Source organism: Drosophila takahashii, chromosome 3L (genome assembly GCF_030179915.1).
Source record: "Drosophila takahashii strain IR98-3 E-12201 chromosome 3L, DtakHiC1v2, whole genome shotgun sequence".
Taxonomy (NCBI): domain Eukaryota; kingdom Metazoa; phylum Arthropoda; class Insecta; order Diptera; family Drosophilidae; genus Drosophila; species Drosophila takahashii.
The window spans coordinates 8,416,670-8,441,678 of record NC_091680.1 but is presented as its reverse complement, the minus strand read 5'-3'; the positions used below and the strand labels follow the sequence as shown (position 1 = coordinate 8,441,678).

At 44.6% G+C, this 25,009-nt stretch overlaps 9 protein-coding genes across 11 annotated transcripts in view; 4 read left to right on the top strand and 5 right to left on the bottom strand.

Annotated features, from left to right (window-relative positions):
* Window positions 1–97: 97 nt before the first annotated feature.
* Acbp2 (Acyl-CoA binding protein 2) lies at window positions 98–1,858 on the bottom strand. The gene is made up of 3 exons (XM_017154088.3): window positions 1,785–1,858; window positions 965–996; window positions 98–457 (listed from the first exon to the last, which is right to left on the bottom strand). Exons 2-3 carry the CDS (start codon window positions 977–979, stop codon window positions 209–211), a joined length of 264 nt encoding a protein of 87 aa, XP_017009577.1. The 5' UTR covers window positions 980–996; window positions 1,785–1,858; the 3' UTR covers window positions 98–208.
* A 336-nt stretch (window positions 1,859–2,194) lies between these two features.
* Window positions 2,195–2,893, bottom strand: LOC108065782 (Acyl-CoA binding protein 3). The gene is made up of 3 exons (XM_017153926.3): window positions 2,812–2,893; window positions 2,701–2,739; window positions 2,195–2,523 (listed from the first exon to the last, which is right to left on the bottom strand). Exons 1-3 carry the CDS (start codon window positions 2,884–2,886, stop codon window positions 2,278–2,280), a joined length of 360 nt encoding a protein of 119 aa, XP_017009415.2. The 5' UTR covers window positions 2,887–2,893; the 3' UTR covers window positions 2,195–2,277.
* Window positions 2,894–4,507: 1,614 nt separating this feature from the next.
* On the bottom strand, window positions 4,508–5,057 carry Acbp6 (Acyl-CoA binding protein 6). The gene is made up of 2 exons (XM_017153932.3): window positions 4,934–5,057; window positions 4,508–4,870 (listed from the first exon to the last, which is right to left on the bottom strand). The coding sequence occupies exons 1-2, from the start codon at window positions 4,940–4,942 to the stop codon at window positions 4,631–4,633; spliced, it is 249 nt and encodes an 82-aa protein (XP_017009421.1). The 5' UTR covers window positions 4,943–5,057; the 3' UTR covers window positions 4,508–4,630.
* A 582-nt stretch (window positions 5,058–5,639) lies between these two features.
* Window positions 5,640–5,979, top strand: LOC108065784 (Acyl-CoA binding protein 4). The gene has a single exon (XM_017153928.3). The coding sequence runs from the start codon at window positions 5,672–5,674 to the stop codon at window positions 5,924–5,926; it is 255 nt and encodes an 84-aa protein (XP_017009417.2). The 5' UTR covers window positions 5,640–5,671; the 3' UTR covers window positions 5,927–5,979.
* Window positions 5,980–5,983: 4 nt separating this feature from the next.
* Window positions 5,984–8,679, bottom strand: BBS1 (Bardet-Biedl syndrome 1). The gene is made up of 3 exons (XM_017153927.3): window positions 8,400–8,679; window positions 7,080–8,147; window positions 5,984–6,453 (listed from the first exon to the last, which is right to left on the bottom strand). The coding sequence occupies exons 1-3, from the start codon at window positions 8,677–8,679 to the stop codon at window positions 5,984–5,986; spliced, it is 1,818 nt and encodes a 605-aa protein (XP_017009416.2).
* Window positions 8,680–9,470: 791 nt separating this feature from the next.
* On the top strand, window positions 9,471–11,036 carry LOC108059392 (DDB1- and CUL4-associated factor 8-like protein 2). The gene is made up of 5 exons (XM_070214415.1): window positions 9,471–9,569; window positions 9,692–9,712; window positions 9,786–10,678; window positions 10,731–10,834; window positions 10,898–11,036. Exons 1-5 carry the CDS (start codon window positions 9,471–9,473, stop codon window positions 10,954–10,956), a joined length of 1,176 nt encoding a protein of 391 aa, XP_070070516.1. The 3' UTR covers window positions 10,957–11,036.
* A 724-nt stretch (window positions 11,037–11,760) lies between these two features.
* Window positions 11,761–13,693, top strand: LOC108065863 (DDB1- and CUL4-associated factor 8-like). 3 transcript variants are annotated; one of them, XM_070215599.1, is made up of 4 exons: window positions 11,761–12,042; window positions 12,234–12,250; window positions 12,330–13,230; window positions 13,283–13,693. In XM_070215599.1, exons 3-4 carry the CDS (start codon window positions 12,395–12,397, stop codon window positions 13,533–13,535), a joined length of 1,089 nt encoding a protein of 362 aa, XP_070071700.1. In that variant the 5' UTR covers window positions 11,761–12,042; window positions 12,234–12,250; window positions 12,330–12,394; the 3' UTR covers window positions 13,536–13,693. The 3 variants fall into 3 exon arrangements, with proteins under 3 accessions (XP_070071700.1, XP_044250321.2, XP_070071699.1); XM_044394386.2 differs by having other exon boundaries at window positions 12,230–12,250; XM_070215598.1 differs by having other exon boundaries at window positions 11,767–12,042; window positions 12,230–12,250; window positions 12,296–13,230.
* A 276-nt stretch (window positions 13,694–13,969) lies between these two features.
* Window positions 13,970–16,041, top strand: msl-3 (male-specific lethal 3). Its single transcript, XM_017153979.3, has 6 exons — window positions 13,970–14,170; window positions 14,292–14,470; window positions 14,531–15,097; window positions 15,154–15,650; window positions 15,708–15,792; window positions 15,847–16,041. Exons 1-6 carry the CDS (start codon window positions 14,069–14,071, stop codon window positions 15,962–15,964), a joined length of 1,548 nt encoding a protein of 515 aa, XP_017009468.1. The 5' UTR covers window positions 13,970–14,068; the 3' UTR covers window positions 15,965–16,041.
* Window positions 15,975–25,009, bottom strand: part of form3 (formin 3) — a 33,259-nt gene continuing 24,224 nt past the window's right edge. Inside the window, exons 5-11 of the mRNA XM_017153977.3 lie at window positions 22,980–23,127; window positions 21,503–22,533; window positions 20,795–21,145; window positions 20,349–20,728; window positions 19,326–19,890; window positions 18,457–18,590; window positions 15,975–18,390 (exon numbers count right to left, since the gene is read on the bottom strand). Of these exons, the coding sequence (XP_017009466.2) occupies window positions 16,490–18,390; window positions 18,457–18,590; window positions 19,326–19,890; window positions 20,349–20,728; window positions 20,795–21,145; window positions 21,503–22,533; window positions 22,980–23,127 (4,510 nt within the window). The 3' untranslated portion in view covers window positions 15,975–16,489. The remainder of the gene's footprint in view (window positions 18,391–18,456; window positions 18,591–19,325; window positions 19,891–20,348; window positions 20,729–20,794; window positions 21,146–21,502; window positions 22,534–22,979; window positions 23,128–25,009) is intronic.

Here is a 25,009-nt window from a genome sequence, read left to right as displayed (position 1 = left end):
AAAGTACAGAAAATCGGTGCAGCCACTTCCTCTATTTACCGGGTAAATAGCCCCGGGGCTAAGCGAATGCAACACTTGAGTCACTGGGGTCAACATCTTTTAGTACAAAATTAACATACAAAGTTTGTTCCGCATTATAGGTAACATTAGTGTGTATAGTCTCTAGCTGGTTTTAGGATCGCTAATTGTTGGTTGGATTTTCGGGGACCTAAGCGTACTTGGCCACCAGGCTGGCCACGAAGGTGACGTACTCCTGCTGGGCGGCCTCGCTGCTCTTGCCCTTCTGCTTGTTCCAGGCCTCCCACTTGGCCTTGCCCTTGAGGTCCAGGAGTCCCGGCTTGGCGGTCTCGTTGTCGCCCACGCTGGCCTGCTTGAACAGGGCGTACAGCTCCAGGAACTCGTCGTCGCTGGGACGCTTGGTCAGGCTCTTCACCTTCTCGGCGGCGGCGTTGAATTGCTAGGAAAAAAAATAATTTTATATATTAGTTTTTAATTTTAAATATATATAGGGTTCTTAATTATATAGTATTTAAACTGAAATGCTCAAAAATTTAATTTGTTTATTTAAAAAACCTTTGCACTTTCATTCTTAGTTTCCTAAAGAATAGTATAATAACATTTAAATTAAAAAGATACCAACTGAAAGTGTTGAAGAATCATTGAATATTCCCCAAAGACTTTGCTCAAGGAATAATTTATAATTCAAATAAAGTTTTACTTATAAAAAAAAATACAATAAAGTCCCATAAGAAGATTAATATTAGCACGTATTAACTCAAGTTTAATCTTATCTCTTTTCACGATTTTAAGAATGAAGTGCTTCCTTAACAAAAATAACTTATGTTTTCTCAGTGTACGAGCAATCGAACAGGTGATTAGCAGCAGGCTTATCGCACCGCCAAGGGCGACCTAAATTTAGTAGACTGATGCGATCGGAGCGCCATCTTTCGGGGGAAGTACTTACCTCGGAGAGGGACATTCTGGGTTAGATTTTATCTGCAAGAAGCGGAATTGTACAAGAGTTAAATTAGTCATGTTTATAAAGCGCTTAGTTTTATGTTTATTGTCATAATAATTAAAACCAGTTTCGAGTGGAGAGGCTGGCGTGTGCCAAACAGAGCCAGGTGGGCCTGAACTTTGCCCCCGTCGGGCGATCTCGAAGAACTGATGAATGTTTGCTAATGTGTTTTGTGTTTGTCGGGCCTCACACATGTCTGACTTTCTCCCAGCAGAAATACATAACTTTACTAGAACTTGGAAATTATGCTGCGGAAGCAGAAGTCGCAAATATTTGTCTCTGGGCCGAGATTTTTTCGAAAGGGAGCGGACAACCGTTAGCGGCCGCTTTTGGCCGGCGAATTTTGACCAATATGGTTTCGGGCGTGGGCTCTGTACGTGTCGAGCACTGAGCGAAATACCTGCCAAATATGGTCATGCAAATTTATGGTTACAATCCGAAAATACTCATTAGCTTTATGGGCGTAAATTTATGGTAAATTACGAATGGCAAAAGTCAAAGTGACTTGCCGGTAAACAAGTTCTAGATCGTATGTTCCACAATATATATTTTGAAATTTTAAATTCACAGCTAGATTTTTCCTCAGTGCTTATCGCTTTGTAAATTTCCATTATAGTTCTGTTGCAGGTGTCCAAATTCGCACAAGTTGGCTCTATCTAAATGAGTACTTTATGTGTCACAAGCACAATTAGTGGGCACCGATAGGTGGATAGGGCTTTTGGGGTAATTGAATGCAGACCGCGGGCAATTTAAACTGGGCACTTACTCTTGTGTTGGCTGTCACAGAACTAAACAGTGTCTGAATTCCAATCTGGCGGTGACTTTCAATTTAAGTCATTCCATATCGCACGATCGCCCTCAACGAGAAAGCTTCTCCCTCCGTTGAGAACTACAGAGAGAGAGGGAAAGAGAGAAATTCTCGCTGGATCATGGAGCTTTCGCTCGAGTGGGTTAGGCAATCGGGGTGGTGATACTGCAGGCCCACTGATAACAGGCCCGATTCCCTGATAAACCATTAGACCAAACCGAGGCACAGCCACGTAATCGTGTTCGGATCGAAGTTCGAGCAGCCCTCCTATCGCAAACACCCACCCACCGAACCGCCAGGGGTCAGGGGGAGGGGCCGAAATGCACGAAAGCTCCAATAAAATGCCGCTCAGCCGGACAAACACCTCATTATTGCTCATATCTCGGATTATCTTTATTGTTCAACTAAGTAGTGGCAGGTGCATGGGGGGTCCGGAATCGGAAACCGTACTTTAGGCGTACTTGGGGGCGTACTTCTCGTACACCTTCACGTAGGCCTCCTTGGCGGCCTCCTTCGACAGACCCTTGTTGGAGCTCCAGGCCTCGAACTTGGCCTTCTCCTTCAGGGCCAAAGCGCCGGGCTTCTCGATGTTCACATCGCCAACGGTGGCCTGCTTGAAGAGACCGTAGAACTCCAGGAACTCGGCATCGGTGGGCTTCTTGGTGAACTTCTTGGCGAGTTCAGAGGCTTCTTCGAACTGCAGGACAATGGGAAAGCCCAGTTAGTTAAATCAATCTATCGTCATTACTTTAAGACTATCCTAACTCAAAGAAAACTCTTTAATTTCATTATCAAAGTAGGTTTATCCTTGTTTTTGTGTTTTTCCGTTAGGATAGTCTCTTAGTTTAATATATCCATCGTGTAAAATACTTACGGACACCATATTGTCAGAATTGGATTCTTGTTGGTAATGCTGGAGTTGAAAATAAATGAATTCGTTATTAGGTGTAGTTCAACTAGAAGGATCCTTCGCTTGTGTGCTTACCACTGGAAAAGGCAATGACGATTGAATACTTCTAGGCCTTTCAGTCGCGCTTATAAAGCTTTCAAACCCTTTCATTTTTCGGTCGGTTTATTGGGGCAAGTCTAATATTCCCATTTTGCTGGTAATCAGCAGATATCGATATCTTTATTTCGCTAATTTCGTTGCCCAACTACAAGCGGACGACATTGTCAAAGGTAGCGATATTGGAGATAGCCCCCGGATACACTTATCGTTTATTGCTTGTTTTAGGTCCCAAGGGCGCTTTTTAGGCGGATTCACTTGCGAATTCGTCTCTGGACAGGAACACTTTTATGATAAGCCATAAATTATGACAAATTTGTTACCTCAATACGAGGCTATAATCTAAAAGATTATAAAGTGGTATATAAATCTATTACTGTAGCATATACGTGGCTTCTTGGTCAGCATCACCTGTTTATTGCAGGATTGTCCTCTTTTTTATAGGGAGTTTAGTAGCTGGAAATAGTTATATAAATTATGTTGTACTCCCTTGTTAATAATATATTAAATTACAGAAAGGTTGCAAATAGCTTTCTTTTGATGGTTAATTTAGTTTTTCGCTCACATAATTTAATAGAATATATCACTTTTATTGATCGCTTAAAAATCATTTTGAATTAAGGTGTTAATGGATGTAGTTAGAAGACAAAAAGTTAAAGTTTTCTTCATACGTACATTTTCGTTTTAAATCATCGAAATTTTAGCTTACACCTTTTTTAATGCAACCTCCTAAAAGAATACTATCATTTCTTGTTAATTACTAAATCGATTTGTATAAAATGAGTAAATAAGTTACGTTACATACATATTTTGTCAAATCAAAATAACACTTGATAATCATAATTGTAAAATTAAAAATGAATGTTTTTGTGGATAATAAACATAAGATAATTAAGATGACTAAGAATTAATTTTACCCAAACTCTTTGTTGATACCAATTTATTAAACACTTGGTTTCTTTATTTAACCGGAAATACTTACTTTATCTTCATGTTGATTATATTTATTAAATTCGTTGAATCATATCAATATGAACGAAATCTTCGACATGAGTAACTTGTACCGAAATATACTAAAAAGATTATGTCAAAAGCGGACATTTTGATAAATCTATTTTTCGAAGAAACTATAGCTATATTTATTTGAACTTTTGTATATGTACTTACAAAATACTTACAAAACTTTGTGATTAAAACTTTTAAAAATTTGATGATTTTCCTTATGAACGGTAAAGATATACAAAAAAGTGTTTTTATAAAGAGTACCGGAAACAACTTCAAACTTTTGAAAGTATTAATCACCATTGGCACCACAACTTAATTAATTTTTGGAACTTTGTGATCAGATGAACATGTCACATTGCATATCAAGCCAAATGAACCAAGCAGTTAAATATTGGTTATGTCTTAAGTTTATTCCAAACAAATTTATTTAGCTATTGTATGAAATAAATTAAGTTTATGGCTTTTTTTATTTACAATCATAAAATGCTTTCTATAGGAAAACTACATCAAATAAAGATTTATGTTGCCATATTTTTACTTCCACTTTACAAGGAAGCCGTTCACCGAAATCCGATAGCGCCTAATCAGATTAAGATAGGTATGGAGTGGGTCATACGATCGCATTCGGCAGCTCGAGTGGAAAGTTAGGAATTGATAAAGGTTCCGTTCGTTTTAAATGCATAAGTGTTTGGTTTATTATAAAATTACAATAAATACAGCGAGTTACAACAAATATCCACATGCATCATTAGAGGGGTCACAGGAAAGGGCTAGGACTAGAGAAATGCACTGCTTATTCGTACTGGGGAGCGTACTTCTTGTAGACCTCGATGTAGTAGGCCTTGGCATCATCGGCGGTCAGACCGGCCTTGCTCTTCCAGGCATTGTAGCGGGCCTTCTTCTCCTCATCCTCCGGCTCCTCAATGTTGCAGTCGCCGACGGTGGCCTGCTTGTAGTAGCCGTAGAACTCGAGGAACTCCTCCTTGCTGGGCAGGTTCTTGAAGTTCTTGGCCTTCTCGACGATCTCCTCAAACTGAAAGTGATATATAGAAATATTTACACAATCGAACGGCTGCTTTGGAGGTGTAAAACTTACGGTGGGCATGTTGGCGGCTAGTTGGTTTCGGTAAACAAAAACAATCTGTGCGGATTTCGATGCGAACACCGTTTATATATTGGCAAACATGGATCACGCCTTTCGCTAATCTTATCGGGGCCCCCACTGCAATTGTGGTTCCCACTTGGCCTTATCGAAAAACTATATATATTTGGGTAATCATGAAAAGTGAGAGTTCCTCTTAGGGGCACTGAAGTATATAATTAGTCAGACGGCGGCTTATCAGCGCTCTTGCACTTGCCAAAAATTGAATTGGGCATATGCATAAAAAAAGCCATGTACCTATTATCTGATTGATTGATTAGGCCGAGCCCCGAAACTGATGAGTTGGCCAGCATATACAGAAATCTGGATAGCCAACAGCCCAATAACTTAATTAATGGCTAGCCCCGATTTTCAACAGTCATCGATTCATAGTTCACGTGAGTCAGGCCATATCATGTGTTATCATGGTGAAGTCGCACGATCTGGAACTAAGAATAGTGCTTCGGCCTTCGGTGGAGATAGTATTATCTACCTTTAGCGCTGCCAACAAAAAAAAATATTAATTAAACTTTTCAAACGGCATTTGTGGTCTCCAAATGTAGATACAGAATTGGCCAATGCACCTGGCCATATTCAAATTAATTAAATTTCGTAATACCAACTGAAGGGGGCCTATAAAAGGCAGCCGTCGGAGGGGAAAAATAACTTAGTATCACTCGTAAATCCAGCAACATGGTCAGTTTTGAGGAAGCCGCCGAACTCGCCAAGAACTTCTCCAAGAAGCCCACCGACTCCGAGTTCCTGGAGTTCTACGGCCTGTTCAAGCAGTCCACCGTCGGCGATGTGAACATCGACAGGCCCGGCATCCTGGATCTCAAGAAGAAGGCCATGTACGAGGCCTGGAACGCCCACAAGGGTCTGTCGAAGGAGGCCGCCAAGGAGGCCTACGTGAAGGTGTACGAGAAGTACGCCCCCAAGTACGCCTAAGGCCTAGGATTACTCTTCATCTGCCAAATAAACTCGAAATCTTATTATGAAAATTATTTAGAAGGCTGCCTCGGATTGGGGCATTGAAACGGCGGCTGCAATGAGGGGTTTGGCCTGACCAGCCTTCATTAGCATAACCCGAATCAGGGAGTTATCCGGGGTTAGGCTGGCCGGAGGCAGTTTGTCCATGGGATCCAGCACGGCCACCACTTCGAAGTCCACTCGCAGGGGCACCCCGGGCAGCACACTGGGCAATCGAGCCAAGGTCTGCGGAATGGTGTAGTGCCGTCTGTCCGCGTGGAGCAGGACCACCAGATTGGAGGCCATTTTGAAGGTGGACAGGTTTTGGACGGTGAGGTAGAGGCGAAATGCGGGTCCACTGCCGCAGACCTCGGCGGATAGTTTCACGGGGGCGTGGGTTAGGTCCCCCGATATCGTGCTCTCCGAGGAGTTTATGGCATCGATGGTGGCCCGAGCTGCCGTGTGGCGTAGGCGCCAGAGTTCCACCTGAAAACTTCCATAGGTTGCTGAAAGAGAGTATTTTTAAATATTATTCTTAATGTAAAATAAAATAAAATACGAGAGATTTGGCTTAGTGATAAAGTTATTCGAACTTGAACATTAATTTAAAAAGGTGCGATTACCTAGTTCTGGGATTTTTAGGAACCTGAATCATTCTTTAATCTAAATTCATGGGTATTTCTACTGCTATCATATCTGTGGGTAAACTACTCATGGAAAATAACCAGGGATCGTAAATAACAGTTATTTGTGATTTTTATTTTAAAAAGACTACTGTGATACTTGGTTTTAAACGTCAAAAATAACGTTCTTTTTACTCTTGCCCACAAAGTATATGCATTTCAACAAATCTGGAAAGCAAATTAACTGTTATTTGTTCATGTCTATAACGTGCAAAAGAACCAGTTAAATTGTTAATTAAAACTTGTACAAATCTCAGTAGGCCTTTTAAAATGAAAATCACAAATAACTGTTATTTACGTTCCCTGAAAATAACTCTACCTAATATTAAAGGCAATATTTTTGGACAAGAACTTAAGAAATAATGTTTTCCTTTTTAATTACATTACTTGCAAAATTTTTTTAAATTTTAAATATAATATTTTCTTTGAAATATTATCTTATATCTTACACTTTGCCTGCTGCTTCTCCCGTGCCGCCTGTTCCACAAAGATGGAGCTCTTTTTGGGTTTGTCCAGAATCGAGGAATCCACGATGGCCTTGTGATCGCTGCCCGTTCGCTGCTTTCCCAGCTCTCCGGGCTTGGGCTCGAAGCGAGACACCCGCCTCAGGATCTTGACCACGATCCGGCCGGATTGAGTGACGAGGCTGAGGACGTGATCCTCCATGCCCATCCGTCCGTACACCATGGCGTCCACCGTCTCGTCCAGGGCGAACTCATCGACCAGATAGCGCTGCAGATAGAACTTGACCACGCCGCCCCGCAGGGCAATGGCCACCAGGGTGAGTCCCAGGTGGGTCATGGGCAGCGGAAGGAGGCAGACGGGCAGGTCGGCCAGCTGCACCTGATGCAGCAGCTTGCCGCGCTTCGAGTAGCACAGATAGCGATTGTCCATCGTGGAGGCGAGGATCGTCTGATCGATGGGCAGGAGTAGAACTCCGGTAAGGGGGATGCCCAGCTTGAAGATCTCCTGCCCCTCGGATTGGGTCTTGCGCAGCAGGTAGACACCGCCGTTTCTGGTGGCCACCACAATGCAGAAGTCCGTCTCGAAGGTTCCCTGCACGGAGATGTGGCTCGGCACGGCGGTCTCGTCGTCGCAGGTCCTGCCCTCGAACACCAGGTTGAAGCCCTGCGGCTCCAGGATCAGGATGTGTCCGGTATCGGTGGCTAGTACCAAGTGCGAGGGCGGATTGGCATCGCTGGAGATGCGCTTCAGGCAGCACATGGCCACAATGCTGCCCACTCGACCCACCGGCGAGTCCTTGTGGATGGCAATGAAGCCTTCGCGCTCCTCCTCGCCCATTTGCAGCAGGCGCTGCGATTTCCGCGACAGCTTGGAGTGGTCAATGTTCCGCAGGGAGTCCAGCAGGCCAGGATGTGCACTCGACTTCATCACCGGCAGCTTGCGCCACACCTCCAGCTCGAGATCCTCGGAGTCCAGGGCGGGAATTGTGTACTTGAAGTACGGCTTCAGGTGGCGATAGAAGAGCACTGACTCGGCGATGGCCACGGCAATAACTAGATTGATATGAAATATTTTAATTAATATCAGGGCATTTAATATTAAAAAAACTATCAATATTGTTAAAATTGTAGGCTCAGTACTAAACTTAATTAAAAAACATTTAAAATAAAAATTACTATACGAAAATAAGGCAAAACATTTTTGAGATTTTAAATTTTCATGTTTTTTCTGGGGAATTGGTTTTTTAGAATGGTTTAACCTCTTATACTAAACCAATTTTTCTATATAGCAGTGCTTGTTCTTACCCGGCGTTTTGGGCTCCGTTTCATCGATGTACAGACTTTCGATGGCCGTGGGAATCCCCGGCAGCGGCTGCTCCTGCTTGAGCTTGAGTCCCCGGAAAACCTTCAAGGTGGCACTGGGCTCTTCGGCGGCGTCGTCCAGGGAAATGTCCGCCGCCAGAAGCCGCACATATCCGTCGCACTGCACATCGCTCAAGGCCATGCAGCTGGAGAGGGTGGTGAGATGCGGCGAAGGACCCTCGTCCTCCGTGTCCACATGGAGCCAGTTGGGAGCACCGGCCATGGCAGGATTTTGCGGAATAACTGGCAGGACAGTGTGAAAACGAACAGATGATTCAGGACATGCCTTTGTTTTGGTTTTCCTTGTCCCTAGCAACCAGGATGACCGTATTTTCGTGTATATTGCTAGCTTTTCTCTTCGGAAATCGAAATTCATTTTCTATAAATGTTAATTTATTATTTTTTTATAGTTCAAAACAACTACGATATCTGTAATTCTTTAACCTTTTCGTTTTCTTTTTAACTGCTTTAATTTTAATAAATTAAAAAGACGTTCGCTAAGATTTTAGTATGCTTTCGCGGGACATTCAAACTTAAGAAAGCTACGCTAAAACACAACCTGGGTATCCTTTACACTGTTGATATTTTTTTGGAATATTTCATTTTATTATGTTTTTAAATTCAACATTTTTGTCGAACGGTACTATCGATGGAGGGCCTAATATTCGATATTCAAACATTTTTTACCATCGATTTCGATTCCAATGCATATTGATTTTTTAAAATCTTAAAATGTCGAACTATTTTTAAGTACAACATTATACGAAATATTTTTTTTGTTTGATTTAAAATAAGTTTTTATAACTAAACACAAATTCTAGTTAAAAATACGATAGTACGTAAGATCGAATAGGTCGGAGGCTGCCAGAAGCCGATTTTTCAGCAGCTCTACGACATGTGTTCCAGCTGTTTGGACTCAGAAGTAGATAAGAGATGACTAAAAAACATCTCTCAAAACTTGGTTTCAGACATTTAAAGTAGAATACAAATTGAACTGTACACAAACTAATGAATATGGATGAGGAAGAGACCACGGATCTGGAGAATAGTGAAGAGGACTCTGAAGAGGACTCTGAAGAGTCCTTTAGCAGCTACAATGAGTTTTCTTCTGAGGTAGCATTACACGAGATTTTGACAACCATGCCAGCCAGTTCATTACAAACTATTACTAATAATTACTATCATTACTATACTATCATACTATTCTATCACAATTAATGTATCTTTTCTTTCAGGAAGATGACTCAATCTTTAGAGTAAGTAAACTTTTTAAAGGGAAAACAACTAACATTAAATATTCACCTTATTTTCCAAAGTCTTCTGATGAAGACGAAAAGTTCTTTCATAAAACCGAGTCCAGTGTACAATTGGAACATAGCGAAGGAGCTGATGCATCGGGAGCACAACATTATCAATAGAATTGGATGGCGTGGTGGCCACACCTCGGACCAGAGCTTCGGCCAAGGATTCTACGGCTCCCGCCAGGCAGTGGAACATTTAATTCTCATCAAAACGCTAAAGACCCGTTTAACCTGTAGCCTGAACTTCAACCGTGACGGCGACCTTTTGGGCACCGGAGACGAAAGCGGAAATGTTACTGTCTGGGATTGGGAAAATAATAGGGCGCTGCACAGGTTTTGCCCAGCCCCTAGGAATGTCGAGCAGACCAAGTTCATGGACAGCACCGGTTTTCTGGGCATCATGTCCTCCAATCTGACTGGCGAGGTGTTTCTCACTATCATTCCACCCTCTGGAGGAGACACCAGGAGCCAGTGCCTCTACAAACACAAAGGTTCCACAAACGACTTTTTAATAGTCCCACAATGTCCTTACGAGGTAATGAGCGTAGGAGAATATGGAGCCGTCAATCATTTTGATGTGCGTACGAGCGACGAGGCCACGACTATGGTGAACTGCGTCGACCAGGAGCAAAAGGCTTTATGCCTGCGCACCATAGCCCATCATCCGTTTTCGCCGGAGTTCTGCGTTGGGGGAGATGACTTCAAACTGCGCGTTTTTGACAAACGCAAACTTACGGAGCCTTTCCATGAAAAGACTCCCAACCTTGTAAAGAAATGGTACCGTACAGAGGGCATCACTTGCATTGTCTACAATCACAGCGGCAGCGAGATTCTTGCTTGTTTTCATGATGGTGGCATTTTCCTGTACGACAGCCGGAACTACAACAAAACGGAATTTTTACACTTCTACGAGAAGCATTAGTAAGTAATCCATTTCCCCTAATGTCCTCCTCTCACCCTCTCAAATATTAAGTTCCGAGATAAATTTCTTTGGACCCCGATCGGAGTACATTGTCACCAGCGACAGCAGAAGTATGTATTTCTACGACAAGAAAACGGAAGCCATCATTAGCGAAAGTAAGTTCAAGGATTGGTCGCCGGATGTTTTCGTAAAACCTCATCCCTGGAAGCCACTGCTAGCCACTGCTCACTTCTTTGGGCCAGGCGTCAAAATCTGGACTCCAAATGGCCAAACCTGATAGCATCGGATTGTCGATCAATTCCGAAATCGGACCCACGAATTCTTTTATTTCTCTAATATTAAATTATATTAATTTGAAATACACATAATAATTTGATTTTATTTTATAACTTTGCCCATTCCATTAACACCCATTCCTTCCATTTCCTAATCAAAATTCATTTTTGTGGATTTTTGAAGAATGATTTTTTACCCGATTCAAGCGCTTTATTCCTGGCTATATTTATTTTTTAGAAAAATATTGAAACTTTAACTAATTAAACTTTATTTAAAGTCCGAAAAATATTGGATTAATTAATTATATGTAAAATAGTAACGGTTCCCTCACAAAAATCAAATATGCTAAGAAAATATTAAAAATGTCAGTATGCTTTCCTCTTCGGAAATCGAAATTAATTTGTTCATAAATATTTACTTATTATTTTTTGATATAGTTAAAAACAACTACAATATCTGTATATAACCTTTACGGTTTTTATTTAACTGCTTAAATGTTATAAATAAGAAAGACGTACGCTAGAACACAACCTGGGTATCCTTTAAACTGTTAAAATTTTTTTGGAATATTTCGTTTTGTTATGTTTTCAAATGCAACATTTTTGTCGATTGGTATTATCGACGGAGAGCTAAATATTCGATATTCAAACATTTTCATACCATCGATTGTTACTTGACCCCATTTTTATTTTTTATGTTATTATGTTATTTTTAAGAACAACATTGTACGAAATAATATTTTGTTTAATTTAAAATAAATTTTAATAACTAAATTCAATTTTAGCAAAATTTGTTAAAAAACGCGATAGAACGTAAGATCGAATAGATCGGATGCTGCCAGAAGTCGATTTATTACCAGCCCTACGACCCCTATGTTCCAGCTATTTGGTCTCGGAAGTAGATAAGATATGACTAATCTCAAAACTAGGGTTCAGACATTGAAATTAGAATAAAAATTAAACTGTACGCAAACATACTGATGAACATGGACGAGGAGGAGACTTTCCGGCAAGACCCCGACGATCTGGAGAATAATGAAGAGGACTCTGCAGAGTCTCTCAGCAGCAACGATGACTTTTCTTCGGAGGTAGCATTGCATTACAAACTTCTTAACCTAACGATATTTTAATAACCATTCCAGCTGTACATAAGTTCAATACAAACTATCACTATAGTGATTATCCCATCATTATAGTGATTATAATCATCACTATCATCACTATACTATCCCTATCATTCTATCCCTATCACAATTAATTTATCTTTTATTTCAGGAAGATGACTCATTCGTTGAAGTAAGCAACATTTTTTTTTAGAGAAAATCAATTAACATAAAATAGTCCACTTATTTTCGGGTGCCTTCTGATGACGAAGAGTTCTTTCATAAAACTGAGGACGACCCGAATCCAGTGTACAATTGGAACATAGCGAGGGAGCTGATGCATCGGGAGCACAACATTATCAATAGAATTGGATGGCGTGGTGGCCACACCTCGGACCAGAGCTTCGGCCAAGGATTCTACAGCTCCCGCCAGGCAGTGGAACATTTAATCCTCGTCAAAAGGCTGAAGACCAATTCTATCTCTAGCCTGAACTTCAACCGTGACGGCGACCTCTTGTGCACCGGAAACGAAAGCGGAAATGTTACTGTCTGGGATTGGGAAAATAATAAAGAGCTGCACAGATTTTGCCCAGACCCTAGCGAACTTACGCAGACCAAGTTCATTGACAGCACCGGCTTTCTGGGCATCATGTCCTCCAATCTGACTGGCGAGGTGTTTTTCACCCCTATTTTACCCTCTGGAGGAGCCACCAGGAGCAAGTGCCTCTACAAACACAAAAAGGGTCCCGCACACGACTTTTTAATAGTACCGCAATGTCCCAACGAGGTAATGAGCGTAGGCGAAGATGGAGCCGTCAATCATTTTGATTTGCGTACGAGCGACGAGGTCACGACTTTGGTGAAATGCGTCGACCAAAAGAAAAGGGCTTTATGCCTGCGCACCATAGCTCATCATCCATTTTCGCCGGAGTTCTGCGTTGGCGGAAATGACTTTAAACTGCGCGTTTATGACAAGCGCAAACTGACGGAGCCTGCCCATGAAAAGACTCCCCACCTTGTTTGGAAATTTCACTGTACAGCGTTCATCCCTTGCATTGTCTACAATCACAGCGGAAGCGAGATTCTTGCTTGCTTTTTTAAAATTGGCATTTTCCTGTTCGACAGCCGCAACTACACGGAAGACGAATTTTTACACTACTATAAGAAGCATTAGTAAGTAGCCCATCCCGAATAATGTCATCCACTTACCCTCTCAAATTTTAAGTTTACATATGAATTTCTTTGGACCCCGATCGGAGTACATTGTCACCAGCAACGGCTTATGTATGTCTATCTACGACAAGGAAACGGAAGCCATAATTAGCGAAAATAGGTTCGCGAATTGCGCGCTGGATGTTCACCTAAAACCTCATCCCTGGAAGCCAGTGCTAGCCACGGCTACCTTTTCTCGGCCAGTCGTCAAAATATGGACTCCGAATGGCCAATGGCCGATCAATTCGGAAATCGTACTCGTCTAAACGTCACGAAACCCATTAATTCTTTTATTTCTTTTAATATTAAAGTGACGTAGGTATTTGCGCCATTTTCATTTTTAAAATTTTAATTTATTTTATACTTTTATATATTTTTAATATTCTCATATGGAAAAAATAAATTTTTGTGGATTTTTGAAGAATTATTTTGTATTCGCTTTAAGCTCTTTTTCCGTAAGTGTTATGTTTATTTTCTAGAAAAAATTTGGAAACTTTAACAAATTAATCTTTACTTTAAAACGTAAAAATATTGGATTAATTAGATATATGTAATGTAGTAACGGTTCCCGCATAAATATCAAATATGCTAAGATAACTTCGAAAATGCCAGTATGTTTCTCCCGATATCGATTTTTTAGCGTGACCGTTCGGAATACTTTCGGTATATTTGAAAAGGTATTTTCAGTGGGCTGTTTTTAAATTTTAAAGCCATCTGGTAACACTGAGGACGCCAGAATTGAATATTTACCGTTTTTCTAGAATTAAGTGAATTATTTAACCTTTGTTTTGCTCAAGTGATGACGGAGCTCAGGGACGAGACGCCGATTTTCCACAAGGGCGAGATAGTCCTTTGCTACGAGCCGGATAAATCGAAAGCTCGAGTGCTTTACACCAGCAAGGTACGCGCACGCACACCAGCACACACGCAAACACGAGCGTGGAAACGTCAAACAAACGTCAGAAGCGCAGTTTTCACGGCTGATTTTCCCAACAAACAAACATTTTCCGCCCCCGTTGCAGGTCCTAAACGTCTTCGAGCGCCGCAACGAACATGGCCTGAGGTACTACGACTACAAGATCCACTTCCAGGGCTGGCGGCCCTCCTACGATCGCTGCGTTCGCGCCCCCGTCCTGGTGAAGGACACCGAGGAGAACCGCCAGTTGCAGCGCGAGTTGGCCGAAGCGGCTCAGCTGCAGATGTAACTATATAGTCATATATATCCTGTTAAATCCTAGCTAATCCTCTATTTGACCTGCAGCCGTGGCGACTACTCCTACAAGGGCACGCCCGACAAGCCGCTGGCCAAGAAGAAGCGCGGCGGACGCGGAGGCGCGGCCCACGTGGAGGATCCCCTGGTGGACCCACTGGACACGGGACACCCGACCGCCGAGCACGAGATGCCGCCCACCCAGCGCTCGGCTGGCAATCGGACGCGGGACAACAGCGGCGGCAACCGAAAGGAGAAGGCCAATCCCGCCGACGGACGACTAAAGGCCAACCGGGGACGCCACACGGAGGTTGTGCATCACAACGAGCCGCTGGCGGATCCTGCCGCCGATCGATTTGTGCCCCAGGAGGATCGCATCATGATGCGCGTCAGCGAGCGGCTGCGCGAGCTAATTGAGTACGATCGGAACATGGTCAAGATACTGGGCAAACAGCACGCCCTGCCCGCTCGCGTGCCCATCGTCACAATCATGGAGAACTTCATCAAGCAGCGGGCCGTGGAGCTGGCCATTGGCATCAAGCAGGACAGCTCGCGGGCCAGGAACACGCAGAGCCGCAATGCCCGCATGGAGCGGGAATACGATCGCGTGATGTCCAAGTGGGTAACCCTTGAAATAATCCCTTAGCAGTCTGCTAATCCTATTTCCCCCACAGCGTCTGCATGCTCAAGGAGGTGGTGGATGGGCTGCGCATCTACTTCGAGTTCCACCTGGACGATCACCTGCTGTACAAGGAGGAGAAGGAGTACATCCACAACTATCTCACCGACGACAACATGCGCAACTGCAGTTTGATCCTGAACAAGTCGTACGACTTTATCAATCCGAGTGGCGAATCGGAACTGATCTCGTTGGACGGCACGCCAGTGGGCGGGGGACCGGGCAAGACCAACGGGCAGATCGAAGGCGGCATTCTTGGGGGCACAGAGTACGAGAAGCAGTTGCAGAAGTGCCTGCTGTACATCGTCACCAGCAGCGGAAAGAATACGGCACAGGCCTATGACCGCTCGTCGCCGTACACGGCTGCCTACAAACTGCCCACCGAGATGCGCGAGTATCTCCACGAAACATTCCAGTGGCGTCTTCTCTCGGCGGAATCTCCGCCCGAAAAGTCCATGGTCTTTGGTGCTCCCCATTTGGCTAGACTGATGAGTAGGTTCTGTGCTTTTTCCACCTTTCTGCTTAGCTAATTATGTTCTGTTTTTTCAGTAAAAATGCCCATGTTCTTGAACGCCTCGCCAATTAGCAATAAGAAGCTGGAGGATCTGCTGCCCCACCTCGACAGCTTTATCAAGTAGGTCTGATAAGTCACTGGGCCTATAACCCAACTAATGTGTTATTTTTACAGCTACCTAGAGAACCACAGGGAGTGGTTCGACAAGGAGAACTATGCAAATCCCACCGCCGTGGCCCAGGACACCTTGCAGCGGGAGCTGCTGGAATCCCTGGATGGCATAGCTGCTTAGGCTTAGCTGATCGTAGTTATCTAGTTTATTTATTATGAAGATTAAAGCTTATGTTCTTTTATTTTAACGATTTGTAATTGTCGTTTTGGTTTCTTCAACTACACAATTTGTAAACAACGCGCTTCTATAAAAAAGTCTCCTAACGTGATCGTATAATCGAATAATGCCTACAACTAAATGTTAAATATGGAAAATACGAGTTTAACATTTCTTCTTTTTTTTTGCTTATCCTAAGTTTTAGTTGAGTAGTACATGCTAGTATTTTTGTCTTCTTTTTTTTGTGCTCAAATAAATTTAAGAGTTTGAAAGTTTTTGTCTTTTTAAGGATCTGCGGACCTTCAGTTGGAATGTGCAGGGAATTCTTTAGATTTGTATAACTTCTGAAAATATTTCAACTGTAACAATTACGAGTGTTGCTTTGTGTTTCAGATCCTGCTTGGAAATTCGAAATTGTCGCTTGGACGGCTTGGAGTTGGATGCATTCGCGTTTGTAACATGTGTAAACTAGGGACGTTAACTTGGACTTCACTTCTGCCGCTTGGTGGCACTGCTGGCCGTGGGTCGCATGAAACTGCTGACGGATCGACTGCTGCTGCTGCTGCTCCTTGGCTGCGGACTCGAGGTTGTCGCATTCATCCTGGCCTGCTGCTGCTGGTTGAGGGCATTCTTCACCAGCACCACGCTCCGAGCGGCACTCATGCGGGACTGTTGGGACTGTGACTGCGACTGATTCTCCTTGAAACTGGTGCTTCCGTTGATATTCGACCTTGGAGCAGTGCTGCTCATCTTGCTGCGCACCAGGATCACACTGGGACCCACGCTGGAACCACTGCTGCTGCTCCTGCTGGCCGGCACTCCGCGTCCTGCCGTGGGTCGCACATTCTGGGCAGCCAGGGGTCGCTTGCTGGGCGAGGAATCCACGGATACAGTGGCTCCCGTTCGCTGGACGGCCGGCAGGCGTCGCACCACCGTCTGCGTGGAGGCCCCACTGTTGATGGAGGATCGCGAGGAGCGCAGACTGTTCCGCGAACTGCTCCGCTCCACTCCGGCCAGGACCTGTTGCTCCTGCGGCGAGCGTCTCACGGCGGATGCGGATCTCAATGGCGCCGCACTGACCAGCGGCTGACCATTGGGCATGCGCAGCGGTCGGCTGGCGGAGAGACTCCTCTTGACCTGCGTCGCCGATTGCGAGGCAGGGATTTGGTTTTGTGACTTGCTGCTGGCGGAAGCTGATCCCGCGGATCCGGAACCGGAGCCCTTCAGCCTGGCCTGCTGCAGGCGATCGGCCAGGCGACTGCCCAGCTGGGTGATCGAGGGCTTCTGCTTCTGCAGCGGACGCTGGCGGGCCGGCGTTTCGCTGACTCCCTCGTTGCAGGAGGAGTTGGTGCTCTCGCCCTTCCCGTGGGAGGGCGTGTCGGAGACCAGGCTCTGGGTCTCCTCGAAGCCCTCGTCGTTGAGCTCGTGGTGACCGCTGGCCGAGAGCTTCAGCTTGGAGGGCGTAATCTCCCTTGGCGGACTCCATGGACGCTCGGGTGTTCCTGTTGGAGATTTAAGATTCCGAATGGCCTCCCTCACGTCCTCCTGGTTGATGGAGCTGATGTGGCGACCCACCTTCTCCAGCTTGTTGATCGTGCGCTCCTTCTGCTTGGACTTCTCTGGCGCGGGTTGCTCCTGCTTTGAGGGCGAGGCCTTCGCCTCCGGTGTGCTGGTGGTCAGGAGCTCCTCGTTGCCGCTGCTGTAGTCCGTGGGTCTCTTGTAGCGACGCGTGCGACGGGCCAGGGAGTGACGATCGAAGTGACCCGGGGCATCCTGTTCCGCCGAGATGATCTTCTCCTCCGTCAGCGACGCCTTCGGCTTGTCCGTCATGCTCACCGTGACCACTGTGGTGGTGGGCGTGGCTAACACCCGACGGCTCACCGGAGGCGTCTCTATGTTGTCCGCATCCACGTCCTTGGAGGAGGCCGGCATCTCGTTCTGGCTCTTGTGGTGGCTCAGCAGGCTGGCAAAGGTGTCGTCCGACACCTGAGCTTGCTCCTCCGGTTTCGCCGGCTGCAAATCCCGGCTGGAGGATCTCCTGATCTCGCCCAGCTTCTGGATCAGCGACTTTCGGCGATCTTCCTCGGCTATCGACTGGAGGGCTATGGGACTGGACTGATCCTGCGACCGCTGGCGGCGATACTGACGCAGTGCATCCTGGGATGGCTGGGCATCGGCAATGGCCTGCAGATTGGCCACCACGTCCGTCTGCTCCAGCGTCTTAGAGGGCTTCCAGTCGGCGTAGACGCGCTGGTACTTCCCGGCATCCTGATCCTGCCTGTTATGTGAGTTATGGGGATTAGTGGTCGTGGGCGTGTTCGTTGGCGTAGCCGTCGTCGTCGAGGGCAGGATCTTCTCCTCCGGCAGAGGGTCCAGTTTTCGTTCGTTTTCTGTGGAAAGAGAGGGGTTATATCTGGTATCCATTGGGTTATCCATTCTAGGAGGAGGACTCTCACCAGTTTCGTTTTCGAGCGATCGCCGATTGGCGTTGACCAGACGACGCTTCCGCCGGTACTCCTCGTTCTGCTTCTCGTCGCTCTCGTTGGACTGCAACCAGGTCTCGATCTTCTGGCGCCACTCACGGGATATTCTGGAATAGAAAGGGTTAAATGATATTAAATGGTTCCTCTAATTATCTTATCAATAATATAGAAATGGTTGCGGATTACATATGGAAAAGTTAACTATGATACCTAAGAAAAAAATAAACAGTTTGATAAACATATCTTATAGAAATTATATGAAATATTTTGATATTCTTATTTTTTGTTGGGGAATTGATAAGTGGAAAATGGACTATACCCCTAATCTTAACATTCGAATACAAGGAAGCTTTGTTAAGAAATTGAAAATCCGAAAATCAAAATTAGTTTCAGCTTAAATCTAATTTTTAATTTAGAATAACCATTTATCTTTAATCAAACTTCTCTTAAAAATAAGATCTGAAAAGGATTTTAGCATAGTCCGACTTTGGCGTCGAATTCCAAAAACATGGCCAATGATTCACAATAGAGACTATTGTTTAGGAATGCCTTGATGTATCAAGAGCGGTTTTAGTGAAAATAATTAAAGTAAGTCCAATTATAAAGGCCACATAATTCGAAATGTCGGCAAACATCGGTTTTTTTGTATTCTTAGCTATACCGCAGAACCTGTTTGTATGGGACTTTTACTCAAGAGCACCCAATTATCATGGAAAACTAGAAATGGTTCGTGGAAACTTCACAATGTTCATTTTTGTGTTCCTGTGTAATAACATATTAATTCAATTTTTAACAAAAGTTTTAGGTTTGTTAAAAACTATGTATTTTTTTTTAATTCTTACCTTGGTTTCGCATCCTCGTTGACGGGCTGCGTCTGCGCAATCGCCGGTCCACTGCCCGTGGGCGTATTGGCCGCCGTTGTGGGCGTGCCAGCTGCACTGGCCAATGGCGATTGGAGGCGCTCCTGCGCCTGCTGCTGTTGCTGCTGAAGAAGAGGAGCCGGGGAGCTGGCCCGCTCGCGATCCAGGCCAAAATCGATGTTGAGCAAATCGGGACGCTTGCGACTGGAACTTCCCGAACGAGCGCGACGGGCCCACGAGCGATCCAAACTGCCGTAGGCCGCCTTTCGCTCCCGGCTGTTGTGCCCATCGTGAGGACCCGTCGAGCTCCGCAGGAACTCCATGAGGTCATCCTCCTCGGCCAGCACTCGACTACGCCGGCGCCGCAGACTCCCATTGGGCGTGATGTCCGGAGACGCGCCGTCCTGTTCCAGGCGGATGAAACCATTGCTGATCTCACCGGATCCCAAGTGCCTGCGACTCAGAGCGGGACTGGCCCGGGGATCGAAGAGAGCATCGCCCAGGAAGGAGTGCTCCGAATCGGACACGGGGGTTCCAGCTGGACCAACTGTAAAATAAATATTAGGTTCATTAAATATTAATTTATTAAAACTTTCAAAATATGCAAACAAATTTGTTTATATTTCTTAATTGAACTAAAAATCGTTCAAGTTCAAAACTTAAAATTTAGTATATCGGATAGAGCTTGAAAATGATCGATATTTTCGATATATTTACATTATCGATACGATAATATCGATGTTTTCAATATTAATTTATTTAAACTTTAAAAATATGCAAACAAATTTATTTATTTATTTATATCTCTTAATTTATTTTAAAAATTGTTCAAGTTCAAAACTTAATTTTAAGTATATCGAATAGAGCTTGAAAATGATCGATGTTTTCGATATATTTACATTATCGATTCGATAATATCGATGTTTTTAAGGGAAATTCTCCTTTTACATATCGAGAATAGCAAACTGTCGATATATTTAAATCTCTAATTTCGGATGCACTTACTCTGCCTGGCTCTCCTCGCCAACTGCTCTTCGCGCTGTTTTCTCCTCAAAGTAGCCTGCTGCTCCTGCTGCTGGCGGCGCTCGTTCTCCTTGACCGCCTGCTTGAATTTATCACAGAAGTTCTGGAAGATCTTGAAGCACTCCTCCAGGCGGAAGGTGGCCGCATCGTCGCAGAAGAACTCGGACATTTTGAGGCGCATGGCTTCAACTTGTTTCATGCCCGCTTGAAGGACTGCCAACTCGGATTCGGCGGCCTGCAGGAAGTCGGCCATCTGCTCTTTGATGTCCACATCCGTGGCCGGTTGCTCGATCTGCCTGGCTATCCTCCTGATCCTGCCGTCCAGCGTGTTGATTTCATTGTTGATCTGCTCTGAAGTGGTTCTAAGGAGGAAATTAAATAAATTAAATGAACATGGTAATTACTAATAGGATTTGCCGATCACTTACTTGCTGGCACTTTCAAGGGTGCTCAGTTGTCCTGTGAATTGCAGCAGCTCGGGATTGCGTTTTTCCGCCTGAAGCGCCACAAAGTGAATGAGGTTCATCCCGGGCTTATTGGCCCTAATATCTGTGAGTTTCTGCAGTGAGGATAGCTTTACACCCGCTGCATTTCCCGCATAGCCGCCGGAATTAAGAAAGTTTCCAGCCACAACGACCATGTAGAGAACCTCTTGAAGGGTCTTATTGTTGAGCAGATCGTCGCCGGCATACAGCATGGCATTTATACAGGGCTCCAGATAGGCCACATTCGCCGCGAACTCCTCCTTGAGCAACATGCTCTCAATGCGCAATTTGTAGCTGTAAAAAAAACATAAATATTATAATATTATTATTTGATAATTTTATACTACCTAGAAATTAATTTAACATTAATCTAAATTTTATCGTTATAGTTCAGAATTTATATAACTATTGCAAAGTCCATATCGAATTTTTAAAATATCTTTTATCGATATTCTTTAATATAACCCTATTGCATTTTTAATTTTATTATCAAAAAGTCGAATGGATTTTTTACAATTATTTATACACGTGTTTTTAATTTAATCTAGCAAAATTGAAAAAAATATCTAGGAATATTAATTCGATCTTTATACTCCTTTTTAATTTCAGTCTCAAAGGGCTCAATAGATAAGTATTAAACTAAGTACTTACTTGGGGACCTCCAGCAGCTGTAGGAGGAACTTCTCGGCATTGCCCAGTCGTCCCTTGTCCCCGTTGAAGCCCTTCAGCATGTCCAGCTCATCCACCTCGGGCATTATCTTCAGCAGACCCCTCAGTCGCTCCGCTCCGATCTCCTCGTGGGCTCCCTGCCTTATCAACTGGATGATGTCGTCGTTGCTGGTGCGGAACTGCTTGAGGAATATGTTGACATTCAGACTCCTCTTTCCGTCCAGCAGCGTGATCTCCGTGCTCTCCTTCTTTGACTTTCGATCTAAAGTATCGCATCCATTGGAGCCGGACGTAGATTGGCTGCCATCCCTTCCCAACTTCGGTGATCCCTGGGCACTGGCCGTTTGCAGGCAGAAGAGACCCTCCATCTCGTTCCAGTCGATGTCCTGCATGGGGCTGTCCTGGTGATTACTCGCCACGATGCTCCAGATGTTCTGCTTGCCAAGGACCTTGTTGTGCGGAATCTTGCCCCAGTTGATGGTCTTCATCTTGGCCTTGGGCGCGGGTGTGTCCTGTTGTGGCAGCAAAATGGCAGTGGCCACCGTTTCCGCGGCCAAAGGATCAGGTGTCCGTGGGCGGGAAGCCATTTGCATCGAGGGCGGAGGCGGCGGAGGAGGCAGGGCGCCACCGTTGATCATGGGCGGCGGCGGGGGAGGCGGTGCTCTGCCATTTATCGGCGGAGGCGGGGGCGGTGGTGCTGCGGCTGCCATGGGTGGCGGGGGTGGCGGAGGCGTCGGCGTCGCCGTCGACTTGGCTGCCACGCCCACCGGCTGGGAGGGCTTGCGGGTGGGGCTGCTGGCATCGCTGCCGCGACAACTCTGGCAGGCGAACTTCTGGCTACTGGGCGTGCGCAGCAGTCGCACCGAGTCCTCGTGACTTTCGAGGAGCGTGGCGCGGTGGACCAGGCGCTCTGTGGTGTCCCAGATGATGTCGCTGAGCGGCTCCTTGGGATCGATGCGCAGCAGGTGCTGCAGAATGTTGAGGAATGGCACTTCCTGCGGCGTGTCAGCCACCTGAAGAATATCATAAAAAATCATAAAAGTCAATGGATTAAAGAAAGATAGAAAAAAAGAATTAGGAAATTGTAATAATTTATTTTATATAAATTCGAATCGGGCAAGAACTTGGTTAAATGAGATTTTAGGGACACTCTTTATAATAAAAAACTACTTTAAATCCAACTTTTTCCATAAGAAATTTTAATTATTGCTGTATAAAATATTTTAAAATTATATGTAAAATTTGTGCATTATATTAAAATATTGTAATTATTTAAACTGTTTTTAATACCAAATATTAGTCTGGAAAATCAGTAAATTTAAAGTTCTTAGTGGTCATTATTAGCATGCAAGCAATGTCCTTGATTTCCCTGCATGGCCATAGCCTTGGTCAAGTCTTAACGACCACTTTGCGTATACGTAACCCTGTCGAAATTTCGCATACGCTATGTTGCACTCACCTGTCGCAGAATCGCGTAGAAGACATCAAGATGCGAGTTGAGATTGATGCCATCGGGCGCCTGAAGGCTCTGGGCCTCGTCGCATTCCTGCTGCTCCACGAATACGTCCAATTGTACGATGATATCGCCCACACTTTGTGCGACTTTTCTGTAATGAGAAAGTCAGAAAATCAGGCCACTTTGGCATTAGTGGGTTAATCGCCTTTCCGTCCGTCAGTCCGCTCTAATTATTCAAGCCAGTTGCAGTTGGCAATTTGTAGCTTGTAGGTTTTTGTTTGTTTTGCATGCCGTTGACAATTCACACAGCGTTTTAATTGATTTCCTATTTATGCAGAGTTATTTACGATATATGGGGGAATAGATAAATACATTTATATGGTCCACAAGTAGTTGAGGCTTGCCAGAATCGATAGAGAACAACAAACTCCTCGCCTGACATTGAGTAACCTCCGGAGGCTGGGAGAGAAAAACCCCACAAAAAAGGACGAAATATCCTCAACCGAACGACCGACTCACTTGAGATTCTGCACCAGTTGCAAGGCGGCGCAGCTGTAACGGGACAGCGAGCCGCAGAATGTCAGCCGCCGCTGCAGGTGCAACGGCGATGGCGATGGCGTCACAGAGGCGGAAGCGGAAACGGATGACGTCGCCGAGGAAGCGGACGCCGACGAGAGGGATGGCGGCGGCGAGGGCGATGCTGAGGACTCCACGTTGCCTGCCTGGCGCAGCCTTGGCAATCAAAACAAAAGTTCTCACTGGCACACCATTTCTCCGTTCAGCGGCGTGCAAAATCGTTAGCCTTGCGCAATGTCCTTGCTGGCAGCTCCGCTTTTGGCCTTTTGGCAATTGATACAATCCCAAAACATCGACTGGCACTTTTTAATTGCTTCCCCGAAATCGCCAAGTTGCGGTTCGAACGAGAGAACGGCCAGAATGGCAATAACGAGGACGAGACAGCCTGGCACGACGACTCATATTTGAGCTATGGTCACGATTTTCCGTGCCTCGGAGCCAAAATCCGAGTCCTTGTTGTTTTTGGCGGCCACGTGCTGCGCGCGCAGGAGTTTTCCGCATTATCCGCGGCGGCCTCTTTCCTTTCACTTTGTCGAGCAACTTCGTCAACATCCATCCATCGGGCACATTGGACACCCGGACACTTGCACGTGATTCTCCATGGCTTTGTTGTTTGGCCAGCAGTTTCTATTTTGGTCCGTCACGGAAGTTGTTACGGGCTTATCGAGTTGCGGGCGCCTATTTGCAGGGCCAAGGAAATTGGGTAACCAAAACGCCAAATTACAATCTTTAAACGGAAGCCAAAACTAACTGAGAAAAGGTTAAAGGTGCCGCCGCTTGGGAGCAAAACTTTGAGTATTTTTTGTCTTTGCGGAACTTAGGAAATAAAATGTTTAAAAAAAAAAACCAATAAGATAAATTTCAAAAATGCCCTTTAAGTCTTTTACCAAATAACAAGCTAAATTAAAACTTTAATTGGATGCGGCAAAGTTATGGTTAGTCTGGAATGTAAATATTTTTTGTTGTTTAATGAATACATTTTTTGTATCACTTCAAATGTTATATTTTAAATAAATAAGTAGGAATTTCGATGGGACTTTATTATTCTGAAACTGAAGGCTTCAACTTTACAACATTTTAAAGTTAAATTGCAAAATATCTTTGCTAAGAAAGGGAGTTTTTCAAGCCATACCTTTCATAAGCTATCAAAAAACTGTCTTTTATTTTGAAATTTTTTTTTTCAATCTGAAGAGCTTTGGTCTGAAGAATATTGTTTCCAATTCAATTTCCGACTTCCCATAAATATACTTCGGCAATCGAAAATGTCTATTCTTGACACGGTTCTAATAATCCCCCCGAAAGGCGATACTTTGGAGTTTATTTTTAGCAGACATTTACGAGTTTGTCGGTAATTCGATACTAGCACACATCCATCATTCTCGGGTTGATAAACAACTTTGATTCGGATTTCGATTCGATTAGAACTCATTATGAGGAGAACAATTAAAATCCGCTTA

Excerpts from the sequence above, each read along its gene's own strand:
- LOC108065782 (XM_017153926.3), bottom strand. The coding sequence starts at position 2,886 with ATGAAAGGGTTTGAAAGCTTTATAAGCGCGACTGAAAGGCCTAGAAGT. Across the intron at positions 2,740-2,811 it reads CGTCATTGCCTTTTCCAGTG|CATTACCAACAAGAATCCAA; the intron begins GTAAGCACACAA and ends TTTCAACTCCAG. Across the intron at positions 2,524-2,700 it reads ATTCTGACAATATGGTGTCC|TTCGAAGAAGCCTCTGAACT; the intron begins GTAAGTATTTTA and ends ATTGTCCTGCAG.
- BBS1 (XM_017153927.3), bottom strand. The coding sequence starts at position 8,679 with ATGGCCGGTGCTCCCAACTGGCTCCATGTGGACACGGAGGACGAGGGT. Across the intron at positions 8,148-8,399 it reads AACGGAGCCCAAAACGCCGG|TTATTGCCGTGGCCATCGCC; the intron begins GTAAGAACAAGC and ends ATATCAATCTAG. Across the intron at positions 6,454-7,079 it reads GGAGAAGCAGCAGGCAAAGT|CAACCTATGGAAGTTTTCAG; the intron begins GTAAGATATAAG and ends ACTCTCTTTCAG.
- msl-3 (XM_017153979.3), top strand. The coding sequence starts at position 14,069 with ATGACGGAGCTCAGGGACGAGACGCCGATTTTCCACAAGGGCGAGATA. Across the intron at positions 14,171-14,291 it reads GAGTGCTTTACACCAGCAAG|GTCCTAAACGTCTTCGAGCG; the intron begins GTACGCGCACGC and ends CCCCCGTTGCAG. Across the intron at positions 15,651-15,707 it reads CCATTTGGCTAGACTGATGA|TAAAAATGCCCATGTTCTTG; the intron begins GTAGGTTCTGTG and ends CTGTTTTTTCAG.
- LOC108059392 (XM_070214415.1), top strand. The coding sequence starts at position 9,471 with ATGGATGAGGAAGAGACCACGGATCTGGAGAATAGTGAAGAGGACTCT. Across the intron at positions 9,570-9,691 it reads ACAATGAGTTTTCTTCTGAG|GAAGATGACTCAATCTTTAG; the intron begins GTAGCATTACAC and ends CTTTTCTTTCAG. Across the intron at positions 9,713-9,785 it reads AAGATGACTCAATCTTTAGA|ACGAAAAGTTCTTTCATAAA; the intron begins GTAAGTAAACTT and ends CTTCTGATGAAG.
- LOC108065863 (XM_070215598.1), top strand. The coding sequence starts at position 11,935 with ATGAACATGGACGAGGAGGAGACTTTCCGGCAAGACCCCGACGATCTG. Across the intron at positions 12,043-12,229 it reads ACGATGACTTTTCTTCGGAG|GAAGATGACTCATTCGTTGA; the intron begins GTAGCATTGCAT and ends CTTTTATTTCAG. Across the intron at positions 13,231-13,282 it reads CACTACTATAAGAAGCATTA|TTTACATATGAATTTCTTTG; the intron begins GTAAGTAGCCCA and ends TCAAATTTTAAG.
- LOC108065784 (XM_017153928.3), top strand. The coding sequence starts at position 5,672 with ATGGTCAGTTTTGAGGAAGCCGCCGAACTCGCCAAGAACTTCTCCAAG.